The sequence below is a fragment of the Gymnoscopelus braueri genome, assembly GCF_963280865.1.
Source record: "Gymnoscopelus braueri genome assembly, chromosome: 6".
Classification (NCBI taxonomy): domain Eukaryota; kingdom Metazoa; phylum Chordata; class Actinopteri; order Myctophiformes; family Myctophidae; genus Gymnoscopelus; species Gymnoscopelus braueri.
Window position 1 is genome coordinate 41960131 of NC_137607.1, and position 13559 is coordinate 41973689.

The 13559-nt window shown below is 42.3% G+C and overlaps 1 protein-coding gene across 3 annotated transcripts in view; it reads left to right on the forward strand.

Annotated features, from left to right (window-relative positions):
• LOC308087349 (homer protein homolog 3-like) overlaps positions 1-13559 on the forward strand; it is a 77987-nt gene that overhangs the window by 48757 nt on the left and 15671 nt on the right. For 2 of the 3 annotated variants that reach the window (XM_080431128.1, XM_080431130.1), the window contains 2 exons: positions 6806-6945; positions 11031-11190. In XM_080431128.1, coding sequence (XP_080287254.1) covers positions 6806-6945; positions 11031-11190 — 300 coding nt within the window. The remainder of the gene's footprint in view (positions 1-6805; positions 6946-11030; positions 11191-13559) is intronic. The other variant, XM_080431129.1, reaches the window with a different exon arrangement.

The window sequence follows — 13559 nt, forward strand, 5'->3', positions numbered from 1 at the left end:
TCACAAAAAGTTAAGTGGTTTCTGCCCGAAAGCAACGAAATGTACTTAGTTACAGTACCTTCCACCACTGACAGAGAGGGAGCTTTTTAGAGTGAATCTTTTAGAGGAGTTCTTTTCAGCTCAGCCTAATTAGCAGATTGTGTCGGTCATTAGCACACATCAGGTTTCTGTTTCTCCGCCCGGCTATGACTCGTCGGTCAAAGATGAGAGAAGGGGACGGGAAACGTTTGTACATTTGTAATCCCTATATGAGTTAAACATGATGCTGAGTATAAATAATTCACGCCTGAGGCGAGCCTGCTGACTTTGGTCTCCAGCTTTGATTTCTTTCTCCTCTTCTGTGGATGACTGGCTTTCTCTCTCCTCTCCTCTCCTCTCCTCTCCTCTCCTCTCCTCTCCTCTCCTCTCCTCTCCTCTCCTCTCCTCTCCTCTCCTCTTCTCTTCTCTTCTCTTGTCTTCTTCTTCTGGACTTCAGTGCCCCACTTCGTCTTTGAACGCCCTCATCAAGTTTACTGTGTGTTTTCATAAATTCATTTCATCCAATATCGTCGCTGTGGGCGGAAACCTTGTATCTCCAAATTTCAACTTTTTATATTGTTACGTAAATTAATGCCCTACCTTGTCGTACAAGAGTGTCACGCACAAGTAACGAAAATAGCCAATTGAAAAGTGAGGTGCTTAAGTGTGTCTGTGGGTTTTGTAAATATTGGAACCAATCGAAGTATTAACAAGAGCTTTTGGCTAAACAATAACTACATTGGATCCATTGTAACACAGGTTATTTTTTCCCCCATTTCCTGAAAAGTAATGGTTTTGGACATACAAGTTTTCCACAAGACATCAAGGTTATCGTTGCTGTCGGGCAGAAACCTCCATATTCCAGCTTTTTGTGCTTTCTCGTAAATTAACGCCATGCTTGACAGCGTCACGCAAAAGCATCAAAAGTAGCAGATCTGCAAGCTCGAGCTTGTCGATCTGCTGCTTATGCTGTTTTTGAATTTGAATCCTGAAAAGTAACAGTTTTTGACACATGAGGTTTCCACCCGACAGGGACGATCTCTAAAGATAGCCAGAGAGCATGCAGGCAGGCAGGCTGTAGAAAACAAAGCAGATGTCCTCAGGGGGAACAGAGGCAGGCTGAGTAGGATGGAATTAATAATACACACATCTACTGCTGCTGCTGTTGCCAAGGCCGCTGTGTAGGACATACTGTATAACCCTAACTGTGGTTGTTCTGAGAGAGAGAGAGAGACTCGGGAGAGAGAAGAAGAAAGTAAGAAAGAGAGAGCGGTGTACTTGGGGAAATTCTTCAATCTTTCCTTTGATTTACTTTTTTATTTTTTCAGAAGAGATGCAACTGACTTGTAGTGAGCTATTGCGATAAATTGTTTGAAAATCAATCTGTGAGGCATGAAACCTGGGTTGGTTTTGAGGCTGACGGTGACAGAGACATCAGGGCCTAATGCCGCGTTCACACGGGCAGATACAAAGACACAGTCTACCATTCGTTTTCAATGTAAGCCAGCGACATGAAGATACAAAGCAACATCCGACGTTTGTAGCTGCTACAAAAGATACAAAGATACAAATTGAAGTTGAGCTTGGTTCAACTTCCAGATACAAAGATACAAAACTACAACTGTAGCTCCGATGACGCAGCGCTTCATGACGTCAACGACCGCGTCGAGCAACACAGATACAAAGCGACGGAGCGACAAATACGCTGTGTATTTTTGTATCTTTTGTATCTGCCCGCAGCATAAAGGTTGGACTTAAACCGCAGCATCCTTACTGGTGGGAAAGCTTTCGCCGAAAATAGCAGATCGACAAGCTCACAACACGTCGCGTTGCGACGTGTTGTGAGCTTGTCGAGCGGCTATTTTCAGCGAAAGCTTTTCCCCACAATAACGGAAGACAGAAAAGACACCAGTAAAGGGCCCTGAGGGACTCCGGTCAACCATATAACATGGGCTTTAAGTGGTTAAACCCTCTACACTTAGTAAACTGGACATGAGTTGGCTCTGGACCGCTTTTTCCCCCTCTACACCAAATCTCTTCACCAAAGAGAGCCGATCTACAAGCTCACAACACGTTTGATTGATTGAATACTTTATTAATAGTTTGCAAAAAGTACAGATGCACAGTTATACAATAATGCTAAAAGGATAACACAAAAAGCCCTGAGTCCTTTGTATTCAATCAAGACATACAATGCTATACAAGAAATCATCAATACTAGGAGCAGTAAAATGTTGTGTTTCGATGCGTCGTGACCTTGTAGATCTGCTAATTTTGGCACCCCCCCCCCCTCAAGTGGTTAATCTTCAGCCGTAACAAACACAACGGTCTCAGTTTGTGCGGACAGAGAATCCTCAGATAACCTGAGCCAGTGTTCCTTTGAATGTAAATCCCATTAGCATTCATGAGCCATCTGCTGTACTGCAGCACAAGATAACACTCTGACCAGCTGGGCCTCCTCCTCAGAACCATACACTCATATTAGTATGACTAATATATATATGCATGGAACTGTAGAGTTATAGCTCATAGCTAATATAGTTATATCTAATAGCTTAGAGTTACAGCTTATAGCGTATATAGAGTTATATCTACAGAGTTACAGAGCAGTGGTTCTCAAAGAGGGTTCTGGGGACCCCCAGGGGTCCTTGAGGGGGGGGGTGGGGGGGGGGGTTACGGGGCCCCAGCTTTATGATTGATAGATAAGAATCATACAAACCCTTACAGGTCTGTAACTTAGACTGAGAGTGTACAAAATACAAATGGAACCTTTGCGGGTCCATTTGGTTCCATTTAGTACACTCTCAGTGTGATGGCCTAATATGCATAGTGGTCTTTGAAATTAGTTATAGCTACTGTATATTGAGAACATAACATACATTAAATAATATGTGCATGTACATAAGATGTAACAATAAAGACCACCTTGTAACCTAATATTGACCACTTGAACTGTAGTGTCCCTATTCTGGGGGAACATAATAACAAAATATTGATTTCTAAGCGGTTCTCTTACAGGTTACACCAGCATTGGTGAAACCAGCACCATTGTGAAGCAGTTTGTTTGTGTTTTATGATGAAACTAAGAAAGATCACGGCACACCGTAAGTAGCGGAAATCGTCAGAAGTCGGCATTTTTTTGCTGCTTTTGTGTTTAGCTACCGACCGGGTAGCTCAGGCGGTAGAGCTCTCGCCTTTGGACCACAGGGTCATGTGTTCGATCCCGGGCACCGGCCAACTCGGCGTATGAGTAGCACGGCTTGGGTGGCACGGCAAGTCCTGCAGTAAGTACTGGGAGCTGATGGTAGGTGTGGCGCTCCACCTCAGAAATCCATCTCCCAGGAGTCTATCTAGCACATTGTAACAGGGATATACTCACGCGTGTATTGGCTGATACCGACAATAAGCCTCTCCGACCTGCTTACTTTGTGTCACGCGTAGTATGATGTCGTGGAATTCTGGATAAATCAGCAATCGATAAGGCACATAGGAGTCAATATTCTAGGTGGAGGTGGTTATGCTTTATGTACATGATATCATGGTCAGAAGTATATTAACACTCATGTCAGTGGTACGGTAGTTCTGCCACGAGCACAGGGCAGAGATCATAGTTATACTGTAGCTGCCTGAAGGACAAACTGAACCATAACAAGATAGGCTGTACCAAAACAATAGCTATTAGGCCTAGTGGAGACATTTAGGCTCTTACAAGCTGTCAAATATCATAATGTATAGTAGAAGTATTATAAGTGATAGTAACATACTGTATAAAGGTTAGATATAAGCAGCCATATCATTTCTTCCTCAATGACGAAGTAGAATGTTAAATTGGAGATACAAGGTTTCTGCCTTGACAGCAAGTATATCGTCACTATCGGGCAGAAACCTATTTTCTCCATATTTTAACCTTTTGTGTTTTTTTGTAAATTAACGCCCTACTTTATCATACTACAGCGGCACACAAAAGTATCAAAAGCGCCGCGTTCCGAGTTTGTAGATCTGCTATTTTTTCTATTTTTGAATTTGAATCCTGAAAAGTAACAGTTTTGGACAGGTTTCCACCCGACAGAGACGATATACTGTAACTCTAGAGACATAACAGGCATAGATGCTGTGGCTGTCTTGTCTTGCTGAAGGCGTCTGAATGCACCAGGCCAACGCCAATGAATATGGAATGTAACTGTTGTTTACGGCTCCCCGCCATGCTTTCAGTCTGCTCCAGGGGATTGACTGTCAGGATGTGTTGTTGATTGGAATCCACGCTACTTACTGACTGAGGCCAGCGCATGCAGCCCAGATTTGTCAAGTAATGGAGAACTTGTAGTACTGCAATGTTGCTGCAAAACCGAGCAATCTTCAGAAGTCTGGATAAATAAATGATTTAGTGTACTCTCCAAGCATCGGCACTTAAGATTCAATAATTCATTTGCAAAACAACTTTACATTTGGTTTGGAATATGTTTTGGTGTCTTCAGAGATAACAGTAATGAACATATTAACCACAGTTCTGGTCTTAACTCTGCAGAGTCTTTTACCCAAAGTTAGACAGTCCTACACTCTTCTCCCTCCTGGCTCCCACATTGTGGAATAAACTCCCCAATGCAGTCATAACTGCATTGGGGACCTAACTAGACCTAACTCTTCAGACACAACTAAGCACTCACCTCTTTAGATTCCACTTCACTCCCTAGCACGCCTCTCTCCTTGAAAACCTTCTTTTCACCTTTTGTTCAATAGATGCTAGTTTACTATGCAGATATATGTTGTTTTGTTATATACTGTAGATTAGTTTTTCTTGACCACAAATGTACAGCTACGTGTACCCATGTATAATATGCTATTTAGCATGTTGTTTGACTAGGTTCATTGTTTACCTTAATTGTTTTCTCTTCAATCTGCTTATGTGACTATTTACCTTTACCTTTGCTGACTAGATGTGTTTTAGTGTTATTTTTGGCATAAAGGGGAATTTAGTTGGCCCCGTGGGGGTTCTTGTGGCTGGTTGGCTAGGCCTGTCACAATTATTACGTAATCACAATGATTTGAGATAATCGCAATTAAGCTCACAATGCGTTGTGTTGTAAAGTATTGATTGATATGTTTATTGACAATGTTTATGTACAGAAATACATCCCTATCAAAAGGATAAAACAAAAAAGCTAAAAGCTTATTTCCATTGCGGCCCCTTGTAAAATGTGAGATGTATATGAAAAGTGATAATAAGTCAGTGTGTGTGCATGTCATGAGTGTTTAGGAGTGAGTTAAATTACTATTATTTTTCTTGTGTGTGTGTGTGTGTGTGTGTGTGTGTGTGTGTGTGTGCAAGAGACATGGGTACGTGGATGTACATTCCACAAAAGGCAGGAGGAAAAGGAATAGTATAAAGATACAGCATGCAGTACAATGTACAATACATTTAAAATAAATAAAGATAAAACAAGGTCGGTGGCGCTACGTCTTGTGAAATGATTATGAACGTCAGAGTAATAATTATGGAGATATCTCGGAGTGACCTTGTTTCTTATCTTGTGGACCAACCACAGTTGTATTAATGAAACTAATCTGAGCCACTTGAGGTTATTAAAGTGAGCAGGGAGAAGGTGTGTTCTGGGGTGGAGCTTTAGGATAACCCTAACTAGTTTATTTTGTGAACTTTGTAGCTTATCTTTCAAAGTTGCAAATATGCCTGTGTACTTTACCATGAAGAGCTTACATAATCAAAATGACATTGGACCAGAGCCCCTGCCAATATTTTTAGAGCATTTCTATTTAATAATGAAGATGTTCTAGCAAGGAATTTCACTATTTGATTAATCTTATTTATGACCTGCAGTGCCATGCTCTCTCCGGATAGGTTATTGTCTAATATATTGCCACGGTACTTGATTGAGTCCTTAGCCGAAACTTCAAAGTCACCAACTACAACTCTGAACCCAGGGGACTTCTTTAGTATAGTGTTGGACACAAAGAGAATCGACTCTTGTTTTACCAAGATGTAGCCTATTGTCCACTAACCAGGAGCTGATCTTGAGTAGCTCTAAACTAAGCACTCTTTCTACGTGTACCTCTAAAAGTTGTCTTGATGGGAGACAAGAAGAGCCGCATCGTCAGCAAAAAGATACAGATTGCAGTCACAGGCTGACTGCATGTCATTTATATATAGCAAAAAGAACAGTGGACCTAGAAGAATGCTTCCCTGGGTGACTCCACTTGTTAGAGGAAGTAAATCATTTCATGGCCCGTACACCAGTGGTTCTCAAAGTGGGGTCCAGGGGTCCTTTGGGGGGGTTCCAGGGGCCCCCCAGCTAAATTTGTTAATACAGCACATCACAGTCATTTTAACCACTTTATACATTTTATATACAAAAATAGTAGCTGTACAAGCTCACAGCGCGTCACTTCGTGCTGCTGTGCGAGCTTGTACATCTGCTATGATAAAAATATGTTTCCCAAAATGATTCAAATATTTTGAAAGAATTTGCATTTATCTTCTCTCCTGGGGGGTCCCTGGCAAAACATTTTCAGATGGGGGTCCACGGCCAAATACACATCCATTTGGGTCCTTGACATGAAAAAGTTTGAGAACCACTGCTGTACACTTCTACTGTAAACGCAGAGTAATAACAGCAGTTCATTGACACAGCAGCATGTAATTGTTTTTGTGTCTGTGGTTCAGGAGCCATTTGAGGACCGCCACTCGGCATGTACCCGTTTTTGTGTCTGTGGTTCAGGAGCCATTTGAGGACCGCCACTCAGCATGTACCTGTTTTTTCTGTTTGTTCTTCAGGAACTGTCTGAGGACCGCCACTCCCCCCCCCTCCTGACGGTCAACGGTCCAGGGGAACCGGACAAACTGGTGCGCAGTAAGAGTGCCGAGGTAGAGCTGACCTCAGAGAAGGAGAGGATCAAGAAGATGCTGTCAGAAGGGTACGAATAAATAATACTCCATGGATGTTCATCTGTACCGCTCTGGAACTAGTTTTCATCAAGACTAGGGGTGCAAAAAGTTATCAAATTAATCGATTTTATTGACTATAAAAGATTACCTATTTAGATTACCTCAGCTCAGTACGTCAGTACCATCTCCTTAGATGGGCAAAGTTTCAGCACAATCCGGCCTCCATTGACTTCCAGCATCAGTGAAAGGTGCATTAAGTGATATTCTTTTTGTTACTATAAGTGTTAAATAGATTTATATTGTGATAGTAATCATTGATATAGATTGAGAGTGTATAAACTTTTGACTCAAGAGATAAATTTTTTTTACTGGATTTTGAAATTCAGTCCTATATTGCGATTAGATTAGAGCATGGGTTCCCAAACTTTTCAGCCCGCGACCCCAAAATAATGCGGCCATTGACCTACCTAATCCTGGAGGTCATTTTTGCACATAAACGTTCGGTGCGCATTTGTAATGTATTAAAATAGTAAAATGTACTATTTGTCATTATTTGTCATAAAAATAAAAAAACAATGTTTTTTTTTATGACCCAAAATAATTTTGCGACCCCACTGTCAGTGTCCCGACCCCAACTTTTGGAACCCCTGGATTAGAGCAATGGTCACTGAGCTATGGCCATTTGAAGTGTTAAACACTGCTGTAACACTGCTGTAGCGCCCCTTATGTGTGCAATTTAGTTTTTTTATTCGTTTTTTTTTTGTGTGTGACTATTGTCATAAATAGTGTTTGTGCCAAGTTTGGTGCGGATCAGAGCAACGGTGCTCCTTGTAAGTCCGAATGTGACGGCCATCGTCGGTCCGCCTGCTCATCCACTCTCTAGTCTAGGCAATCTTAACATAGTAAATTTGTAAATACCAATAACTTATATTGTGAAACAAAAAGCTTTTTAATGTATTTATTTCACTGATAGATATACTATGTATTAAAAATAAAACCTTTCCTTACCCCTTAAAGTTAAAATTATTATTTCTGTGGACTTAATTACATTTATGGCGTTGCTGCCCTGGCATTTTGCCTTTGTGCCCTCAAAAACAAATCGACACCACCGCAGTGGCCATGCCTCTAAAATGATTAAATTCCAGTGCTGGTTTGTACTGACTGTAATTGTAATGATTGTTAAAAGCTTATATCATTATTTATGATCTGCACAGCTCACTGTGGCTGCAGACCTGGCTCCCCCTGTGAGACGAGTTGTATTGCACGTGCGTGTGATCTGAAACCAGATTGTAGATCAGCCAGCTGGAGTCAGTTGAGGCCGATGGTTAGCATTAATTCTCCTCTAGTGCAGTGCTTTGCAACCTATTTTGAGCTCTGAACAAGTATTTTGAAACAATCCTCGAGGACCGCCCCACCCCACCTCCCCAGAACATTATATCGTTGCTGTCGGGCAGAAACCTCTCATCTCCATATTTACCCTTTTTGTGTAAATGAATGCCCTACTTGATCATACTACTGATCATACTACTGCGTCACACAAAAGCATCAAAAGTAGTAGATCTGCAAGCTCGAAACGCGTTTCGAGCTTGTAGATCTGCTACTTTTGATACTTTAAAATTTGAATCCTGAAAAGTAACAGTTTTGGACCACCTGACAGAGACAATATTTTAGTACATATTCAAGAATGCATAACGGTGTCATTTCTTCAGTTTTATTAGTATTTCTTTATTAATATTTGACCGCTAGTTTTATGCTACCGAAAATGGCCGCTCAAGTTGTTGTATGTTGTTGTATGTTGTTCTGCTACTTTTGGTGCACGACATCTCACACGCAATGAAATATATCAAGGCATTAAAAGTCAATATTCCGTTTCAAGCTTGTTTCCCCACACTACACCTATAAACTTTTTTAAAAATTGATGGATTTATGATTTTTTTTTACATATTTTCATACATTCATTCAACAAAGGTGCAATATATATGTGTTGAACATTTAAAAACATTTTCCCATGGATCACCCGTAATTATGCCATGGACGACTGTTTGAGAACCACTGCTCTAGTGCAGTGGTTTTCAAACTGTCAAGGACCCCCAAATTGATATGTATTTGCCAGCAGACCCCAATCTGAAAATGTTTTGTGCCCGGGACCCCCAGAAGAGAAGATTTAGAGAAGGTTTTGTATTAGGAAATTCATAGAGAAGGCATGGCAGTTGCTTTGGAGAACGGTGTATCCATAACTCACAGCCCGGACAATCAATATGTTTATGTATTTATTTATTTATGTTTGTGGACATCTTGGTGTATGTACATTTTGTGAGTGTCTTGTAAGCCCGTGCAGGCTGGGCATCTTGTGGTGCAGGACACTATGATACAAATATATCTATCTATCTATCTACATTTATTAAATTATAACATTTCTGTGCAAGCGCGGCACAAAGTGACGCGCTGTGAGCTTGTCGATCTGCTATTTTTGAATAGCCAACGTATAAATGGAACCCCCCCAAGGACCCCTGGGGGTCCCCAGACCCCACTTTGAGAACCACTGCTCTAGCGTCAACGTGCTCAAGAATCAGATCAATCATTTTGCCCACTCCTCTCCAAAAGAAAAACACGTCCAATTTCCTTGGCTGACTCACTTGTTGGAATCGACTTGAGCAGCTGCGTAATCTGACCTTTCCTGTTCCGGTTTGTTATTACTGTGATTGTGAACACCAATACTATATCTGTACTTACTGTGTGAATACAGCCACATGCTGGCTTTGATCTGGTTGCCATGGTGACCAGCTCTACATTTGGATTAGGCTTGATGCATCTGCTCGCCATGGGCAACACAACTCTTTGTCTCTCCTCTCACTCACTCACTCACTCACTCACTCTCTCTCTCTCACTCTTTTTTATTTTCTTATTTTAGAGTAGGCAATTATTTTCAGCCCTTTTGTCTCCCAATTTAGTTAATTAATTCCTCCCTCTGCTTGCCCCTGCTGTTAATAATAATTATATCTCAAATGTATATCCGAAGTACCCAAAGACGCTTTACATGGGGGGGGGGGGGGGGGGGGAGAGAAAAAAAGAAACAAAAGAAAATCTACTTCATTAGGAAAAACACTAAGAAAAGGCTAAGGACTATGGAATACAATTAATAAAAACAGTGGAATGGTGTGACAGAGGGGGTGTGCAGTTAGCTGGGGAAAACCATATTGAAGAGGTGGGTTTTGGGAGCAGTTTTGAAGGTTTGGAGGGTGGGGGCTTCTCTGAGAGCATTGTGGAGTGCATTCCACAGGGTTGGGGCAGCAAAAGCCCTATTGCCCCATGTACAGCACTTTGGTCCTGGGGGACCTCAATGAGGTTGGCGTCACCAGACCTGAGAGAGTGGTAGGGGACATGACGGTGAGGGTCCCCCACTGGGAAGACGTAGTGCCTCCGTCCTACTCCTCCTGCTCAACACTCTCTGCTGACAGGCGCTGTCCCCCAGCCTGTAGGAGTACGTGCAGTGACACATATCACCCTCCCCACTTCGCTTCACTCCCCCAAACACAACCAATTCGTTTAGAAGACACTCAGCCAAGCTGGATGCACCGCGGTGGATTCGAACTCCCAGACCTGTGGTTCTCAAAGTGTTGTCCAGGGACCCCCCAGGGACCCCCCAGGGGTCCTTGGTGGGGTTTCCAGGGGGTCCTCAGCTAAGTTGTTGATACAGTAGTTGGGAACCAAATGGACCTTTACAGATCTGTAGCTCTTGAGAGTGTACAAATGGAAGTGTCCATTTGGTTCAATTTGTACACTCAGAGTTATGGCCTAATCATGCATACCAATCAGAGGGTCCTTGAAGTTAAAACGTTTGAGAACAACCTTGACTTCACACATGGGCACCCAGGGGCCAAGCCCTCTAGAAGTGTGTGTGTGTGTGTGTGTGTGTGTGTGTGTGTGTGTGTGTGTGTGTGTGTGTGTGTGTGTGTGTGTGTGTGTGTGTGTGTGTGTGTGTGTGTGTGTGTGTGTGTGTGTGTGTGTGTGTGTGTGTGTGTGTGTGTGTGTGTGTGTGTGTGTGTGTGTGTGTGTATGCATCTGTGATTGGTATGTATCTGTTTGTTATATAAATATGGTATGTTTCTCTCAGCAGCTCGGTGTGTGACATAAACTTCGAGGCGGAGCTGTTCACCCTTCAGGACAGTAATGCTAAGCTAGTAGCAGCGCTGCAGGAAGCTAACAACAGCGTGGAGGAATGGAAGAACCAGCTAGCTGAGTACCAGGAAGAGACGGACAGACTGCGGAGCCAGGTGAGGCCTTTGAGTCCTGTATACCGTGTAGGGCAGTGGTTCTCAAACTATTTCATGACAAGGACCCCCACATTGATTCATAGGTGGAGTAGAGGGTCACTATCACACCCCGCCAACGGACTCGGTTTTGGGCATGGGCAGTTTTCTTCTAGCCTGGTAAACCATCCCAGTCGTGTGAATTCACATCAGCATGTGTCTTCTGCAGATCAGTCTGGCCCAAGCGCGGGGTGGGCGTTTTGCAGAAAACAAAAAATGGGAGAGCCAATCAGTGTCTACACTCAGGGCCCTGTGATTGACCGGCCCTGTTCTTTTTTTTTTGGTAGTGTAGTATTCTGAAATTAATGATGACACTTGCGCGATCGGTATTCTATCGCTCGTTTGCAAGTCACATCACTGTGTGCATGGGTGAATTAACTGCCTGATACTGCCTGTCTGTCTGCTGCCTGGAACTGGGAGCCTGCTATGCTGTGGAGGGGGAGGGCGGCTGTTGACGTCGCAGCGCACCTCTCCACTCTCCACTCTCCCACCTTGTTGAACAGTTAATGCAATTAGTACAACTAGTCAGTCAGTCACACACACTACAAAATGCTACCAAATAAACCACCATCAGTGCTGCAGTTTTAGAGGAAAGACGGTGAGAAATGGTGCTATTCAAAAATTGAATTGAACATTATTAATCTTGAATCTTCTCCAGTTCTGTTTTGGCCTCCCCACCAGTGGCGTGTCCAGACTTTTTTGACTAGGGTAGCCCAAGTGGGAATAGCATTTATTACCATTTTGTCTCCTACTCATACATATCTACTTTAATTAAACATTACAGTGTCTTACATTCCTGTGTTTAAAGGTTCCTCCAAAGGATGAGGCTCTCACTGGACAGTGATTTTTGCGGTTTCTGTAGAATATACTGTGTGTTTATGTACGGTATGTATATGAAGAGTTTAGTTCCAAAATGACACAGCCACCACTTGCCACAAACTTTTCCTCATACAAATGTACAGTAACAGAAATAGACAAACTGCGGTACTTTTTAGAGTACACATGCTAATGCAGTGGTTTTCAAACGTGCCCAAGGAACACCTAAAGGTCAAGTCAAAACCTCATAGCATACCTGTATTCATATCTGTGCAAAACAGCCTCTTTATCACTGTGTAAATGTTTATTTTTGTAACACAATAGCTACTGAGGGCAGCAGGTAAAAGCAGGAACAAAGGGTTATAGTTTTCACACACAGATTGTCTGTGAATGTTCGGCACACCTGAGATGTTTCAGAGACGTGAATAAGACTCATGACTTCTAATGTTACTCTTAGTGTTAATCCTACAACAAATAGATAATGTTGAAAACTAGTGATATTCCCGATAATAGGTTGACATTCAGTGATGGCAGTAGCCTATAGCCAATGTTTATATGTTGTGATAATTGATGCATCCCTATTGAAAACCATCTTGATTTCCCTTTAATATTACAGCAAGGTCTTCATAAAGACTTTCTATATAAGATATATACTGTAAATGATTATTTGGATATTATTTTCCTCTCTGTCCGCTTCTTGCAGTTTTGTTGTTGACATGGCCTGTATTAAAATCACAGAGCACAAATATAACCATGTAATCTTCGGACTGCACACAGACTGTTGGTCAGGCTCCACCAGCCTGCGTTAATGAGGCACGTTAAGTTACAATGCACACACACTAGTTACAATTTAGGCATTTAGCAAACACTCTCATCCAGAGCCACTTACAAACTGCCACAAACGACAGAGTAAATGCTCACGTAAAGAGAATGAAAATAGAACAAGTTAGTGCTACAATGTAATGCAGGGGTTCTCAAAGTGGGGTACGATGACCCCCATGGGTTCCAGGGGGTCTCCAGCAAAATTAGGAGGGGTTCCAGGGGGTCCCCAGTGAAATTAATTGATATAGCATCAAAATCATTTAACCACTCTAAAGGCCTTTGCAGACAGGGTGCGATTAGTCAATCAGTTTTTAACGCATGCGAAAAGACGCACAAATCGAACTGGGTTCGATTGGAAAAAAAACGCATCGCCGCATCGCATCGCCGCACGGTAAATTCGGAGCCGGTGTGCATGAAGTCATTGAGAACCATGTGTTCATTTAAAAAATGATATTGTCCGTTTTTTCCGTGCGAAAAATCGCACCCTGTCTGCAAAGGCCTTAACCCTATTTTATACTTTGGCTATTCAAAAATAGCCAATGTACAAGCTCACAACGTGTCGCAATGCAATGTGTTGTGAGCTTGTAGATTGGCTATTTTTTATGTTTTTGAAAAATCTATTTTAGAAAATTATTAACAAACAAAAAATATTCTGGGGGCCCTGGCGCAAAATCTTTTCAGATGGGGTTAGCGGC